General features: G+C 38.9%; 1 protein-coding gene across 2 annotated transcripts in view; it reads right to left on the bottom strand.

The window, feature by feature from the left end:
* Nucleotides 1-632: 632 nt before the first annotated feature.
* Nucleotides 633-15,855, bottom strand: part of ANKRD50 (ankyrin repeat domain containing 50) — a 35,390-nt gene continuing 20,167 nt past the window's right edge. For both annotated transcript variants that reach the window (XM_069557462.1, XM_069557463.1), the window contains exons 3-5: nt 9,463-9,692; nt 2,871-6,421; nt 633-1,328 (exon numbers count right to left, since the gene is read on the bottom strand). In XM_069557462.1, the coding sequence (XP_069413563.1) occupies nt 2,874-6,421; nt 9,463-9,692 (3,778 nt within the window). In that variant the 3' untranslated portion in view covers nt 633-1,328; nt 2,871-2,873. The remainder of the gene's footprint in view (nt 1,329-2,870; nt 6,422-9,462; nt 9,693-15,855) is intronic.

Genomic DNA, 15,855 nt, shown 5'->3' with positions numbered 1-15,855 from the left:
GGTCAAGGCGGTAGGTCACATGCTCATCTGAACAGCTGACTTTATTTTCCTTGGTTACAGACTTCACCCGTAACCCTGGCATCTATCATTCTAGAAGTGATTGTCCAAAGAGTAAAACAGGAAAGAGTATGTGGACAGAAAAGTGCAAATCCATTACTACTATTTAGCAAATAGCAATAAAAAAAATACACCTGTGCTATGGCTGATAGGTTAGTAGTGTCATCTGTGAAGGAAAACACATATTCATCAAGAATACTCATCCAACTAATCATTAAAATTGATCCAACTGATTCTGAGTGGGGGGCTATTTTGGACATGCAGTGATTTACAAAATAGAAACGACTGAGAGAGAAGCTGGCATCGCAGTTTACAGCAGCAGATGTTTTACATAACTGGCTGGAAGAAAGAGGGTAGTCAGTGAATTGTTCAGGGATCACAAATGCACCCTCAGACAGACAGGTGCATCCCCCTCTACACACATGCCACTGAGGCCCGGCTCTGTCCCTGAGAATTTTCAGGCCTCAGGAATGATCGCCTGTCTTCTTGGATGTGGAACGACAAGTGAGAGGAAGGTGAAACTGCATCCCGGTCAATGAAACAGAACTTTGTTCTGCCTATAGTCTGTGTGTGGGTTTTCTTTCTTTTTTTTCACACCTTTAGCTGATGATTAGGAGGATTCCACTGAGAAATCCAAACTTAAACTACTTAGAGCAGCTCTCTAAAATACTAGACTTTTAAAAAATCTTTCATGAAACTATTTTTTCACCTTGATGTAGCATTAAATAGAAACACATTTTTAACCAATGCTGAAGGTGTAGTGAACATAAAACAGTTGCATGATTTATTTTATTGAGTGACATTTTTAAGGATACAGGAAACAAACCATACACTACAAGGTAAATGTGACTGAAGCAGTATGCTTAAGTTTCGTTTGCCACAGAAAGAAAAAAATAAATACAAGGAACACTGCCTTTTCATATATATATTTGATCATGGCACATGCACACTTATCAAATATTAACTTAAAATACTCAAAATATTTTTCATGTTTTATCAGGGAACTGCAGTATATATCTGCATTAAAAAAAAAAGTGCTTACTCTTGGGTAGTGAATACAAAGCACACAAAATGAAATTTTTTGAGCACAGAGGGTTACATTGAGAAGGCAGCCTTACTACTTAGGCACATGACAGCATTTAAGGTAACTGTACTGCAGGTATCACATTCTTCTTTTTTTTTTCCAACAAATCAACAGGCATTTTATGTTTTCATCCAGTAGCTGAAGAATCTCTCCAATCCCAATGTCTTCTGTTTCACAGAATAGGAAACTAATACAAAAGTTAAAAAAAATTAATTTCTATGTTATACTTATTAAATATAACTACATAGAGTTTCAAAACTACATAAGAAAGGGTTCAACCCCTAGGTTGGGAAGATCCCCTGGAGAAGGGAAAGGCTACCCACTCGAGTATTCTGGCCTGGAGAATTCCATGGACTGTATAGTCCATGGGGTCGCAAAGAGTCGGACACAATTGAGTGACTTTCACTTTCACATAAGAATATATATATATATATATTTACTGTGTAAAGCACAAAAGTAGACCTATTAGAGAGTCACTAAGTATAAATTACTTAAATATTCCACAAGGGTTCACCTTAATTTGTATGTTTTATTGTAAAATATATACCCACACTTAATATTTACAAAAGATATCATGAGAATTAGAGGGCTGTACCATCAGAACTAAATATTTTAAAAATAAATCACACTGGTGAATGAATTAACTACTTTTATACAACTTATGTTTGAATAATATTTCACCAGTCTTCCATAGATTCACATTGAAGGGTGTTTATTATTAGACTGTATAGGAAATACTTGTGTATAATTATACATATGTATAAACATACATATGTATAATTTAGCACATGTACAAACATACTTGTGTATAACTTAGCAAAAATGCCTAATAAAATCTTGAATTTATCTCAAATATGAGAAATGTATTTCTGAAAAAGTATCTATAATATAAAATTATAATTCGATTTTCCCATTAACTTCCCCTCTATAATTAGAATAGCATCCACTGTAGTAGAAAGGAGAAAAAAGTTTTTATTTAATAAATATAACTTTGAGGTCTAAAAAAATTCTTACACCTAAATATTGGGCCCTGAATACCTTAAATATCTACTTTTGATATGTGTACATTTCACTTGAAAGATTCTTAAGAGATCTGTCATAATAAAAATTACCTTTTATGATTCAATTTTTTACTTCTTCCAGGGTGAAAAAAGGAAGGAAATTAACACTCACTACCTACCTATTAAGCATTACATACACTACTTTATTCAAACCCCAAAGAGAAATAGCCCCACCTCTGTTATCATAAAAGAACTTGTAAGGGGGGGGGAATGATTGTATAGGAAAGAATCTTTAATCTGAGATCCATAAATAGCATATTCATTCATTCACTCATACAAAACATTTTTACTGAGAAACTGCTATGGGTCCAAGCAGTATTCCAAGTACATGGAATACAGTGGTAAAGAAGAGAGATTAAAAATCCCTACCCTCACAAGGCTGACATTTCAGATGAGAGGGGACAAATAATAAACGTAATAAAGCATATAAACCACGTTAAGAAATAAGTACCATGGCTAATGGGAAGCAGAAAAGGGGGAAAGGGAGTGATGGAGGTGGGAGAATTCAAATTCTGAGGAGTAGGAGGGAGGGTCTTGCTGAGAAGAGGACACAGTGATGAGGTGAAGGGGCAGGTCATGTGGATTAGGGAAAAGAGCATTCTAAGGGAACAATATATGGAGGGAACCATACTTTGGATGTTTATTCTTTATGTTTGATGAAATGTTACCTTTTATAATGGTGTTTCCTTTTTATAGTTGAAGCTAGGGTCAGAACCCTCAATCTGAAGCTTCAGAGCTTGTTTAAGGCTTAATTCTGTCTCCGAGGAAGGGTATCCTTCTAACACTTCCTGATGCCCTCTGTCTTGTATTGTCCGTGGGACTGAAACCCTACCGAGAAAAACCTGGTTGCTCTGCAGATGATAATTTGGATTTGTCATTATTCCGTTTCTCTTCTTCTGTTCCCCACTTTGTTGGTGAATAAGGAACTGCTGTTGAGATCGACCTATTTCTGGCTGAGCTGAAGGAATCATGATTTTACACTGTGAATCTGCTGGCATCGGCTTAGATGGTGCACTGGTCCCAGATTTGGCTGTGGGTCCTCTTTTATCAAACTGAGTCATTTCATATTCCAAGACCTTCGGCTGTGAAGAATTATTTTGTTTAGCTTTTTTCCCAGCTGACCCAGATTTGTTGGAATTTTCTGATTTCCCCCCTTTATTCGTTTTCGTTGACTTTAAGCTGGGCTTGACTTGACTCCACTCAAACTCACTACTCGGTGAATGATGGCTCTGGGCCAAGGACTGTGTTGTGGAAGATGGGGAGACAATCGACTGGCGACTTCTACTGCGCGGCAACGAGTGCTGCTGAATTTGTTCTGTAAATGACAAGCTGTGGAAGCTGTCGATTGGCACTGTTTGAGCCGTTGCTGTAGATGAAGTAGTTCTCAAAGATGAATTTTTTGAGCTTTTTAAGGAATTATTTGACAATGATGACTTCTGCCGATCAACTGTCGAATCAGGCGATTCTGAAGGAGAACTGAATGCATGAGCTGGCCCGTTTGGTAAACTGCGCAATGAAGGCTGCGCTTCCCCGCCACCAGTGCTGCCCGAGCTGTTTGATTTAATGGTTAGGGACTGCATCTTTGAAGACACTGACTGTAGAGGCTTTTGCTCCATCGTGTGAACAGGAGATGGAGAACAGCCATTCAAACTGGAGGCACCGTATTTTTCTAATAATTTAATTATCTGAGAGTGTCCATTTTTGGCTGCAACTCGCATAGCAGTACGTCCAAATTGATCAGCATGGTTTGGATCAGCACCGTGCTCTAATAAAACCTGCACGACGTCAATGTGTCCTTCCTGGGCCGCAATGCAGAGCGCGGTGGCGCCCTGATTACACGTGTGGTCCACCACAGCACCATGCTCAATGAGAAGCTGCACCACTTTTACGTGGCCCTGCCAGGCTGCAGACTGCAGTGCAGAACGCTTTTCATTGTCAGCAGCATTGACATCAGCGTGATAGGTGATCAGAACCTGCACCATCTCCAAGTGGCCTTGCCAGCACGAGACATGAAGTGCCGTCCTGCCTTCAGCATCACTTGCTTCCACGTTTGCACCATTTTCCAAAAAATACTCAGCCATTGTAAGCTGATTTTCTAAGGCCAAAATATAAAGTGTTGGCCTACCATCAGCATCTTTGTAGTTAACATCAGCTCCATGGCTAAAAAGCAGTTCAACAATGTCCCGGTGTCCTTCTAATGCAGCAACCCGCAGAGCATTTCTTCCATCATAACCTCTCTGATCAATGTTGGATTTATTCTCCAGTAATATTTGAACACAGTCATAATGACCCTCTTGCGAAGCTAATATGAAAGGTATCCGCCCATCGTTGTCGATCTCATTTGTTCTAGCACCTTGTTCAATAAGTGCTTCACATATTAATCTGTGGCCTTCAAAAGCTGCCATGTGCAAAGGTGTCCATCCAGCATCATCTCTGTGATTTTCATCTAAGCCCCGGTCCAGCAGAGTACGGACTACTTCAACATTTCCTTGGGCTGAAGCTATGCTAAGCACTGTTCTCCCTTCACTGTCAATGCTGTCCACAGCGGCACCCCAAAACAAAAGCGTGTTTACAACTGAGGCATGACCCATAGAAGCGGCAGCTAGGAGGGGTGTACGCCCATTGTTATCCGTGTGGTCGACATCAGCTCCCCCCTCTAGAAGCAAATCAACCACATCGACATGTCCTTCATAGGCAGCCACCAGCAGGGGCGTCATGCCATCTTTATCGCAGTGATCCACTTCAGCACCTCGGTCAATCAGAAGGCTAACGACTGATGCATGTCCTTTACTTGCAGGAACACAAAGTGCAGCCACAGAGAGTGCAGTCCTGCCGTCGACATCCTCGTGATTCACTTCTGCTCCGTGGTCCAACAGATGTTCCACAATCTCTCTATGTCCCATGTAGGCAGCTGCTATCAAAGCAGTTCGGCCTTCGTTGTCCGCTTTGTTGACCTCAGCACCATGCTGGAGCAAGTTCAGCACAATATCCTCATGTCCTCCCCAGGCTGCTGCTCTCAGAGCTGTTCGGCTGTCGGCATCTGCACAGTCCACTTTTACGCCAGCATAAAGCAGTGCAGACACCACCTCGGTGTGACCACCCCAAGCTGCGGATCTCAATGCTGTCCAGCCATCCTGATCGGTGTGATTAATATTTGCTCCACAACCAATCAGACAATTAACCACCTTGGTATGTCCTTGTCGAGCAGCCAGGGTAAGTGGTGTGTGTCCGTGAGCATCTTCTATTTCTAAATCTGCTCCCCTAGAGACCAGTAAATTCACCACATCGAGGTTGCCACTGTAAGCCGCATTAGCCAGTAATGTTCTCCCATTTGAATCACACTGATTTACTGAAGCTCCATTGTCTAATAATGTCCGAATGGAATCCTCTCTTTCTAAGGCCTGCCGGACGATGCATGATGTGCGATCATCTTCGCTGTTGACGTGAGCACCAGCTTTTACCAACAGCTGCAGCACTTCTTGTTCCTTGGGTATTAAAGTAGACAGGGAGTCTCTGACAGGTGTGCCATTCCATATCATCCACAGAGCTAACTCAGCTGTCTCTAACTGTAAGTTTGAATTAATTAAGTGCAATGCAAATTCTTGTGCTTCCAATGGTGTTAAATTCTTGGCTTGACAGGTATAACTCATAGCCAACATTCGGTGTCCTTCTGCTGCATTGCATAAATACTTTTGAGTGCAGTGTTTCACGTCCAGGAGCCACTCTGCAAAACTGTAGTGAAACAGTATTTTAGTATTTCCAAGTCCATCAACAAGAAGTTTGGAGAGGACATCTAACTTGCGTTGAAAGTCTTCCAAGGTTAATGACATATTTTTTGTCCATACTGCATGATATAATTCTGTTATGGTCAGAGGCCGGCAGGCTGCAAGAATCACATTCAAGATAGGCTGAACCTTTGCAAACTGTTTTCTTACAAAAAGTCTTTGACACAGCCAGAGATATAGACCATTTAGAGTTCCTGGGATGTCACGAATCTCTCTCAACATAATAAAATTTTCTACAACTCCATCGAGAACTCGTTCTAGATAAAGAAAGCATCCGCTACTTTTAATGTGCAGTTGATTTAACATCTCTGCAGTTTCTTTCGTGAGGTGTTGTCGCAAAGCTTCTTCTTGATCTAAACGATGAAGGATGTACTGCTGAACATCCTTAACGATATATGCCTTCCGAAGGTCATCTAAACTTATTTTTCGAAAACCTAAGGACAAAAGAGTAGGTGTCAATTGAAAATGATTATCAAAGTTGCTATATTTCAAAGAGAATGTGTTCAACATGTGACAAACTAATAATCAAACAAATTAACAGTAAGTCAATTAACACTAATGAACAAGTCAATCAATACCTAGAAATATAATAAACAGGTTTTTCTTTTTCCCCTTCTGGAAAAACACACTGATGACAGATAAATGATTTCATTTTACTAACCACAAAGGGAACTATTTATTTGTTTAGTGGTTCAGTGCTCCTCTCAACTTCAACTAAACTCTTATCATTAGAGCATTAGACATCTTTAGCTATATCAAGTACTCTGGGAAGTTATTTCGGTCCCTCTCAAATGATTAGGGAAAAAAGTTGCAGAAGACATAAATAAGATTTGTTTTTATAAGCTGATCTTTTCCATGTGAAAAATTTACATATTTCTCTCCACATAACCAAATGTACACTAGTCTTAATTATGGAACTGAATATTTGCATACAATTAGAATAACACTTGTCACCACCTTTAAATTACATTGTTTTACATGTTACCAAATTTAAATAATTAAATCTTAAGAGTGTCAAAACAGCTCCAATCTGAAGACACAACTTGGTTAAACCAGTTAACAAAACTTCAGCACTGTTAAAATAAAGCAGCTTAATAAAATTCAAACCAACCTAAAAACATATTAGTTAACAGCTATTCAAAACTCACTTCAAGTTCTTTGAAAGGAATTATAATTTCATTTTTGGAAGGGAGACGATATCCTGTTTTATAGATATGGATTTATTAGACAATTGCGTAATTCATCTTCTGGAGGAAAAAACTGCTGAGTGAATGAACTTTCTTAAGAGGAATAAATCTAGAAATGCAGCAAAGATCAGTGATGGTCAATACTGAGTAAAATATTCTCACTCAATTGAATAAAACAAATATGAATACACACACACACACACACACACACACACACATATATATATATATATAAAACCTACTATATTCCAGGTACTATGTGAAGAAATGAGACTTTGGATTTTGTGATCAGAAGTCAGTGAGAACCAAGACAATAATGTGAGTGGATTTGTATTCTGAAAGACTATTCTAACATCACTAAAGACAAACAGCTAGAGTGAGTCAACACCTGGGGTAAAACTCTTCACAGAGTATTTAGTAAAGTCTACCTGAGAATCACTAAAAGTTGCAACAGCCTAAGCAGTGGCAGCAGCAGATAACTAAAAGTTAGATTTGGGAATCAGAAGATCATTCCAGTCACAGGGAACATCAAGCACAAGCCCCTATGGCAGAAAAAAAACAGATCTGAAAATAACAAATGTTAACTGACAAAAATATAGAGAAAAGGGAAATTTCATGTTTTGCTGGCAGGAATATAAATTATTTCAAGCACACTAGATAGCAGTTTGTTAAAATTAAAGCTCAAAATATACACACTCTGTTCTCTAGTAATTCTATATGTTTTTATAATATAATCTTACAGCTCATGTGTGCAAGAAGGTATGTTTAAGCACAGTCATGAAGCATTTCGTGTAATAATGAAAAACTGAAATAATGTCCATAAATAGGATAATGGAAAAACTAGAGAGTTATTCATGGGAAGGAATAATATACAGCAGTTAAAAGCAATGAACTGGGTTTAAAAGCAGTAATAGAAACAAGGCTCAAAAACATTGTTTCTGATATACTGTTTTAGTTTTTTGATTTTTTCTATATAGTGAAATGATAACGATAGTAGTGATACATTTATGAAGCACTTATTATGTACTAGGAATTATTCTAAGTCACATAATAAGACTTGTCACTTAGACTCACACACAAAAATACTCTATGAGGAAAGTAATAGAAACATGTAATAACTATCAATTCACAGTTGAGGGCACTGAGGCACAGACTGTACTGGAAGCTGCATAAGGTCACACAGCCAGTAAATGGGAAGAGCTAGGATGGTGTATGCAGCGTTTCATTTATGTAAATTATAAAAATAGACAGAATGAAAATATGAGATAAAAGGACAAAAATAAACTAACACTGGTTGCCTCAAATGAAGAAGGGAAAGACATGGGATGACATAGACCGAAAGAGGCTTCAACTTTACCTGTACCTGACATACTAAGAGATATCCAAGTTCATCCTATTAATTTCCTGACTTTTATCAACTCAATTTCCAATAACAACAAAACAGAATAGCATAATGGAAACCAAATCAAAAGGTATTATTAGCAAGGCAATTGAAAAGAGAGGGAATAAATGTGGTTAAAGGAAGCCGTTTTAGCAAATTAGTAAGATTTCACCCTTATGTAAGATGTACAGAACTATCTTAAAGTGATATAGCTAATTAACCAATAACTATTATCTCCCCAATTACACTATAAATCCTATGAGTGGTCCTTGTTTTATGCTCCTTTTCATTCCCACAGCACACAAAAAAAGTGCTTTACATAATCTAATAGGAGTAAGCACTTTCCTGTGGTAGTTAAAAAAAAAAGTAAAGTCAGGAAACAAGAAAAGAAAAAAAAAAACCTGATCACGTACTTTTAAACATTACATAGATTGCTTTCTCACACATCGAAAAAGGGTTTAAAAAAATAAAAGATCTACTTCAAGAGGTACCCTAAAAAGCTGTCGACTCTGTCTCTCCTCTAAAACCAGGAAAAAACGTCTTAGACAAACTGCCATTGATTTTTAAGGAGGCATTTTCTGTACTCTCAGGATGCGCAGTCTAGCTACAAGAAATACAAGCCGATCAGGAAACATCAGCATAAAATATGCAGCCCTCACCTTTGCTAAGGAAGTTATAGGTAAAGAATCTTGAAAAAAGAAAGTTACTATTAAATAAACTTAAAATATTTTATGGCCTGTTTTTAATACCACTTTAAAAAGTTGAAAATCGCTAACAGAGCAGAACAGCTGAGAGAACAGCAGAAGCAAGGACCCAGTTTCTAACGGAGTACTCTCCTCTAAGAAAGAAATACAAGTCTTAAGCTCAGCAATGAAAACCATTTGCAGATGGTAGGAATTACACTTACCAGTAAACATCTTAGTAACAGCTTTGCTCTGTTTTCGGGCAGAACAGAGAAGCAATAGCCACGGTGGAAAGAACTCGTGGTGACCAGCCAAAAGCTCTGCCACAGTCCCAGATAAGCTGGTGGACGTCTGTTCACCTTCAGTAATGTTACACCCTTCGTCCACAGAATCCACAAGAAGATAGAGGCTTTGCTGGGGTGGCTTCATTCCCAAAAGAGGGAGCAGGACGCACCTGTAAACCACATCCATATGAGCACTTTCAGTGTTATTGGCTATGATATTAAGATTTATTATCCGAACACTAGAATTACAGGTTATAAATATTGTTTGAAGAAAGATAAAGTTTTAGAATAAAAATACTGTACAAGTTTCAATTCCTTACCTTAATATGAATACTGGTCCTAAATAGTTCACTTTTTCAAAAACAACATTTTCCTTGACAGTAAAGTGTATGAGGGTGTGGGTGAATCAGTGATTCAGTATACTTCAGAAAGGCAGTAGGAACTTGAGAAAACAAGACTTCAATATTCCTTTTCTGATTTTTTATCAATAATAAAAGCTTGAAATGTTTATAACAAAGCTAAAATGTAAAGGAAAATAAACCGGCGATCACTTCCATAATATAAAAAAAATCAGTTTCTTTATAGAAGATTTTATCATCATGTCTTTCACAAAGACTGCACTTGATCTAGTCTGTCACACAGAAATTTTATTTTAAAAGACTTTTCAAAGAAACTGCAGTCTAGGTCCCATTTGATATATGCTCAAATTTCAATGTAAAGAATAAATTATTAGGTTTAATCCCACAGCAGAACACACCTCCTACTCAGATTGTTTATACTGAAGTTGAATGCAACTTTTTCATAACTAAAATAATATCATTCATTTTTAACAAATATGTATAGGAGCATTCCATGTGCTCAATGAAGTTCTAAAAGATACAATGGTGAAGAGGACAAACTCCATCAATTTTGAACACCAGAAATTTACAGAGGATCCTTTCTACAACTCTCCTCTTAATCTTTCAATTCCAATAGCAACCAAGATCCAATTTATCACTAAGTCTTGTCAATATTTCTTTATATAAATATTACAATCCCACCTTGGTTTGTATTATCACTGTATTCCAAAAACCACAGTCATGTCTGTCACCCGGGAACCATGACAATGCACGTCTTCACCCACTCGCTCCAGAGTTCCAAGGTTGCTCCAGCCATTCTAGCTTTCTTTTGCAGACCCCTCTCCCTACTGTTTTTGAGATATATTTGTATATGTCTTGTGACAGCTCTTCAATAAGAGAACTTTCCTTTGCAGGCTAGTGTATCCACTGTTTAGGTTTCTAAGAAATCTCCTTATGACTCAAGAGTTATGGGCATGAACAACTTTTTTGTGCTTTAACTTTTCTCCAGCCAATTAAGATGAGACGCTGTGGGGATGTACAGAAGGCAGCCTTTCTCACCACAATCCCCTCCCCACAATCCTCAAATGTCTGATTCTCACATAAAGCTCATGTGTGACTCATTCTTCCCTGCCCTCTTTATTCTTCCCTGCCCTCTTTATTCTTCCTTTCTGCTTAACTGGGTCCAGGGAAACTTCCAGTGTAAGTCTCCTGTCTCCAGTTCCAAGGAGAGCCTTTGTGTTCTCGATAATGTTCATGGTATGCAGATAAAAATGTTCTGTCAGTTTGGTCTGCATCACCATTTGGCATTCACGTCTACGTTTATCTTGAGGTTGAGGTTTACAGGTCTCTGATAGTTTTACTTTCTTGCTATTTGACTGTCTCCCAGGACTCACTCAGTTATGTTAAAACCAGAAGTCAATCTATGGCATTAAAAACGTTGAGCAATTTTTTCTAGCCTTGCCCTCACCCCTAAACTCAAAGGTGCCATCTCCTTATGGATGTCCTACAGGTATCTCAGATTTAGTATGTTTTAAAAAGTATTCTCTTTCAGTTTACACCCTAAATAAGTTCCTCCCCACTCATCTCTCCATGTCAATTAGTGGTATCCCATCCCCTCTAGTTTCTTAAGTTAAAATTCTAGGACTCTTTCCTGAGCTCGCCCTTTTGTTCCAGCCACACTGCTCTCCTTTCACTTCTAACACCAAGCTTTCCTCCGGGCAGGGTCTATGTACTTGTACTCCCTCCACCTAGAAAGCTCCCCCAGGCAGAACTGCTCTTCCTTCAGGTTTCAACACAAAGTTTATTCCTGAAGAGGCTTTCCCTGATCTGCTGCTGCTGCTGCTAAGTCGCTTCAGTCGTGTCCGACTCTGTGCGACCCCATAGATGGCAGCCCACCAGGCTCCCCCGTCCCTGGGATTCTCCAGGCAAGAACACTGCCGTTTCCTTCCCCATTTCCCTGATCACCGTGTCTTAAATAGTCTTTGTCATGTACTGCCGTCACCCTAACTCCTGATCCTGTTTTGCACACTCTGCTGATCATATTCTCAAAGGAACTTACTGTATTACTTATGTACTGGTTTCACTGTAAGGCTGGAGTGAAGCTCCTCCACTTCCATGCTGCCCCCTGCCCCAGACAACGCCTCTCTTGTGCCGCCAGACTTGTGCCCAGTACTCAAAACCATTATTAGCACATCACAGACACTCAGTAAAGTTTGCTTCATGAGTGAATGACAATTAATAGGAAAACTGCTACTTCAAAACACTACATAAAAATGCTACTAGACTCAAAATTCCCATCTTCAGTTTCCTTTCATTTAGTTCAACAAAAGCACCATATGGGGATACCTATACCACGAAGTGACACACAGTCCCACTTTTTCTACCAGGTTTATAAAATGACAATCCCATCAAAGTATGTACACACAAAGCCCAGAGTACTTTAGATAGTCTAAAACAGATTTTTCTCTGTTTGTGATTATATATGTATATACTTATAACCTTCAAAATGAGATAATGTAATGGTACTAGGTTATCACATTCATCCAAAGAATACCACCATCTTTAAAAGCACCAGCAGGCTACAGGGTTTTTACTTTGTATATGTATGTGATTAAATGTCCTATATTTCTTAGCTACATTATTAAAATTTAGAAAATATATACTACATTCTTAATATTGTTGAGTTTAATTTAAAGTCCTTGAGCAGCTTTCCCATTTGCAATTCTATCTTGAGTGTAAGCACTGGCAGCACCATGCTTCTGTAGCTGGCCTTCTCATTTCCAGGTCAAAAAGCAGCTGAAAGACTATCAGGGCAATTCTGAAATGAAATTCACTCTTTTTTGTTTTCAAAACAGTGAATTTACCTACTGCCCCTTCTCAGGAGGCTAATTAACTTTTTAAAGCTGCTGTAAGTATTATAAGGAATATACTAATAGATACCACATGTACAATAGTTTCTTAAGGTTTTCACTGTTGAACATGGGGTTTCATCTCCTTCTCTGGCTTGCTCTCTCAGATATAGACAACTAGCTATACCTTCCAGTCTTACAATAAAAGTCTTTCTTCCACCCTTACAACAAATTAGCCCGACAAGCTGCAAGTTCAAGACTTTTCTTGAACCCATGAGAGCTTAGGACAGAGGGAAACCAACTAGCCCCAAATTGAAGGTGACACAGACATCTGCAGGCAGGCATAGAAGACACCTCTGCTTACCTGGGCAGATCCTCCTAGACACTGGAAAACGACCTCAATTAAAAATAGGCAAAACACCTTAACTGACACCTCACCAAAGAAGCTATACAGGTGGCAAGTAAGCATATGAAAAGAAGTTCAACATCATATGTCATTAAGGAATTGCAAATTAAAACAAAAAAGCACCGCTACATTTATTTTAGAATGGCCAAAATCCAAACAGTAATAACACCAAATACTGGCAAGGATGTGGAGCAATAGGAGCTCTCATTCATTGCTGGTGGGAATGCAAAATGGTACAGCAAGTCTGAAAGACAGAGTGGCAGTTTCATAAAACATTAAATATACTCTCATACAAACCAGCAATTGTGTCTTCTGGTATTTACCCACACGAACTGAAAATTTATGTCCTTGTAAACCCCTGTACGCAGATGTATATTACAGCTTTATTCCTAATTGCCAAAATTTGGAAGCAACCAAGATGTCCTTCTGTGAATGTTAATCATCAGTTAAAAAACATCGGTTAATAAACATCCAGACAATGGAATATCATCGGCTCTGAGAAAGAAATGAGCTATCTGGCCATGATGAGGTAAAAAGATAGGACACTGAAAGATGAATTCCCCAGGTCAGTAGGTGCTCAATATGCTACTGGAGATCAGTGGAGAAATAACTCCGGAAAGAATGAAGAGATAGAGCCAAAGCAAAAACAACATCCAGTTGTGGATGTGACTGGTGATAGAAGCAAGGTTCAGTGCTGTAAAGAGCAATATTGCACAGGAACCTGGAATGTCAGGTCCATGAATCAAGGCAAATCGGAAGTGGCCAAACAGGAGATGGCAAGAGTGGACATCAACATTTTAGGAATCAGCCAACTAAAATGGACTGGAATGGGTGTATTTAACTCAGATAACCATCCTATCTACTACTGTGGGCGAGAATCCCTTAGAAGAAACGGAGTAGCCATCATAGTCAACAAAGAGTCCCAAATGCTACTTGGAGGTAGTCTCAAAAATGACAGAATGATCTTTGTTTGTCTCCAAGGCAAACCATTCAAGATCACGGTAACTCAAGTCTATGCCCTGACCAGTAACACTGAAGAAGCAGAAGTTGAACGGTTCTATGAAGACCTACAAGACCTTTTAGAACTAACACCCAAAAAAGATGTCCTTTTCATTATAGAGGACTGGAATGCAAAAGTAGGAAGTCAAGAAACACCTGGAGTAACAGGCATATTTGGGCTTGGAGCACAGAATGAAGCAGGACAAAGGCTAAGAGTTTTGCAAAGAGAACGCACTGGTCATAGCAAACACCCTCTTCCAACAACACAAGAGAAGACTCTACACATGACATCACCAGATGGTCAACACCGAAATCATACTGATTATATTCTTTGCAGCCAAAGATAGAGAAGCTCTATACAGTCAGCAAAAACAAGATTGGTAGCTCACTGTGGCTCAGATCATGAACTCCTTATTCCAAAATTCAGACTTAAATTGAAGATAGTGGGGAAAACCACAAGACCATTCAGGTATGACCTAAATCAAATCCCTTACAATTATACAGTGGAAGTGACAAAAAGATTTAAGGGACTACATCTCAGGGACAGAGTGTCTGATGAACTATGGACAGAGGTTCGTGACACTGTACAGGAGACAGGGATCAGACCATCCCCAAGAAAAAGAAATGTAAAAAAAAGCAAAATGGCTGTCTGAGGAGGCCTTACAAATAGCTGTGAAAGGAAGAGAAGCAAAAAGTAAAGGAGAAAAGGAAAGATATACCTATTTGAATGCAGAGTTCCAAAGAAGAGCAAGGAGAGATAAGAAAGCCTTCCTCAGTGATCAATTCAAAGAAATAGAGGAAAACAATAAGACTAGAGATCTCGTCAAGAAAATTAGAGATAAGAAGGGAACATTTCATTCAAAGATGGGCTCAATAAAGGACAGAAATGGTATGAACTTCACAGAAGCAGAAGATATTAAGAAGAGGTGGCAAGAATACACAAAAGAACTGTACAAAAAAGATCTTCGTGATCCAGGTAATCACGATGGTGTGATCACTCACCTACAGCCAGACATCCTGGAATGTGAAGTCAAGTGGGCTTTAGAAAGCATCACTGAGAACAAAGCTAGTGGAGGTGACAGAATTGCAATTGAGCTATTTCAAACCTGAAAGATGATGCTGTGAAAGTGCTGCACTCAATATGCCAGCAAATTTGGAAAACTCAGCAGTGGCCACAGGACTGGAAAAGGTCAGTTTTCATTCCAATCCCAAAGAAAGGCAATGCCAAAAAATGCTTAAACTACTACACAGTTGCACTCATCTCACACACTAGTAAAAGTAATGCTCAAAATTCTCCAAGCCAGGCTTCAGCAATATATGAACCGTGAACTTCCAGATGTTCCAGCTGGTTTTAGAAAAGGCAGAGGAACCAGAGATCAAATTGCCAACATCCACTGGATCATGGAAAAAGCAAGAGAGTTCTAGAAAAACATCTATTTCTGCTTTGTTGACTATGCCAAAGCCTGTGACTGTGTGAATCACAATAAACTGTGGAAAGTTCTGAAAGAGATGGGAATACCAGACCACCTGACCTGCCTCTTGAGAAACCTGTATGCAGGTCAGGAAGCAACAGTTAGAACTGGACATGGAACAACTGACTGGTTCCAAATAGGGAAAGAAGTACGTCAAGGCTGTATATTGTTACCCTGCTTATTTAACTTCTATGCAGAGTACATCATGAGAAACGCTGGGCTGGAAGAAGCACAAGCTGGAATCAAGATTGCCGGGAGAAATATCAATA

Source organism: Ovis canadensis, chromosome 17, assembly GCF_042477335.2.
Source record: "Ovis canadensis isolate MfBH-ARS-UI-01 breed Bighorn chromosome 17, ARS-UI_OviCan_v2, whole genome shotgun sequence".
Taxonomy (NCBI): Eukaryota; Metazoa; Chordata; class Mammalia; order Artiodactyla; family Bovidae; genus Ovis; species Ovis canadensis.
This window is presented reverse-complemented; position numbering and strand designations above follow the sequence as displayed.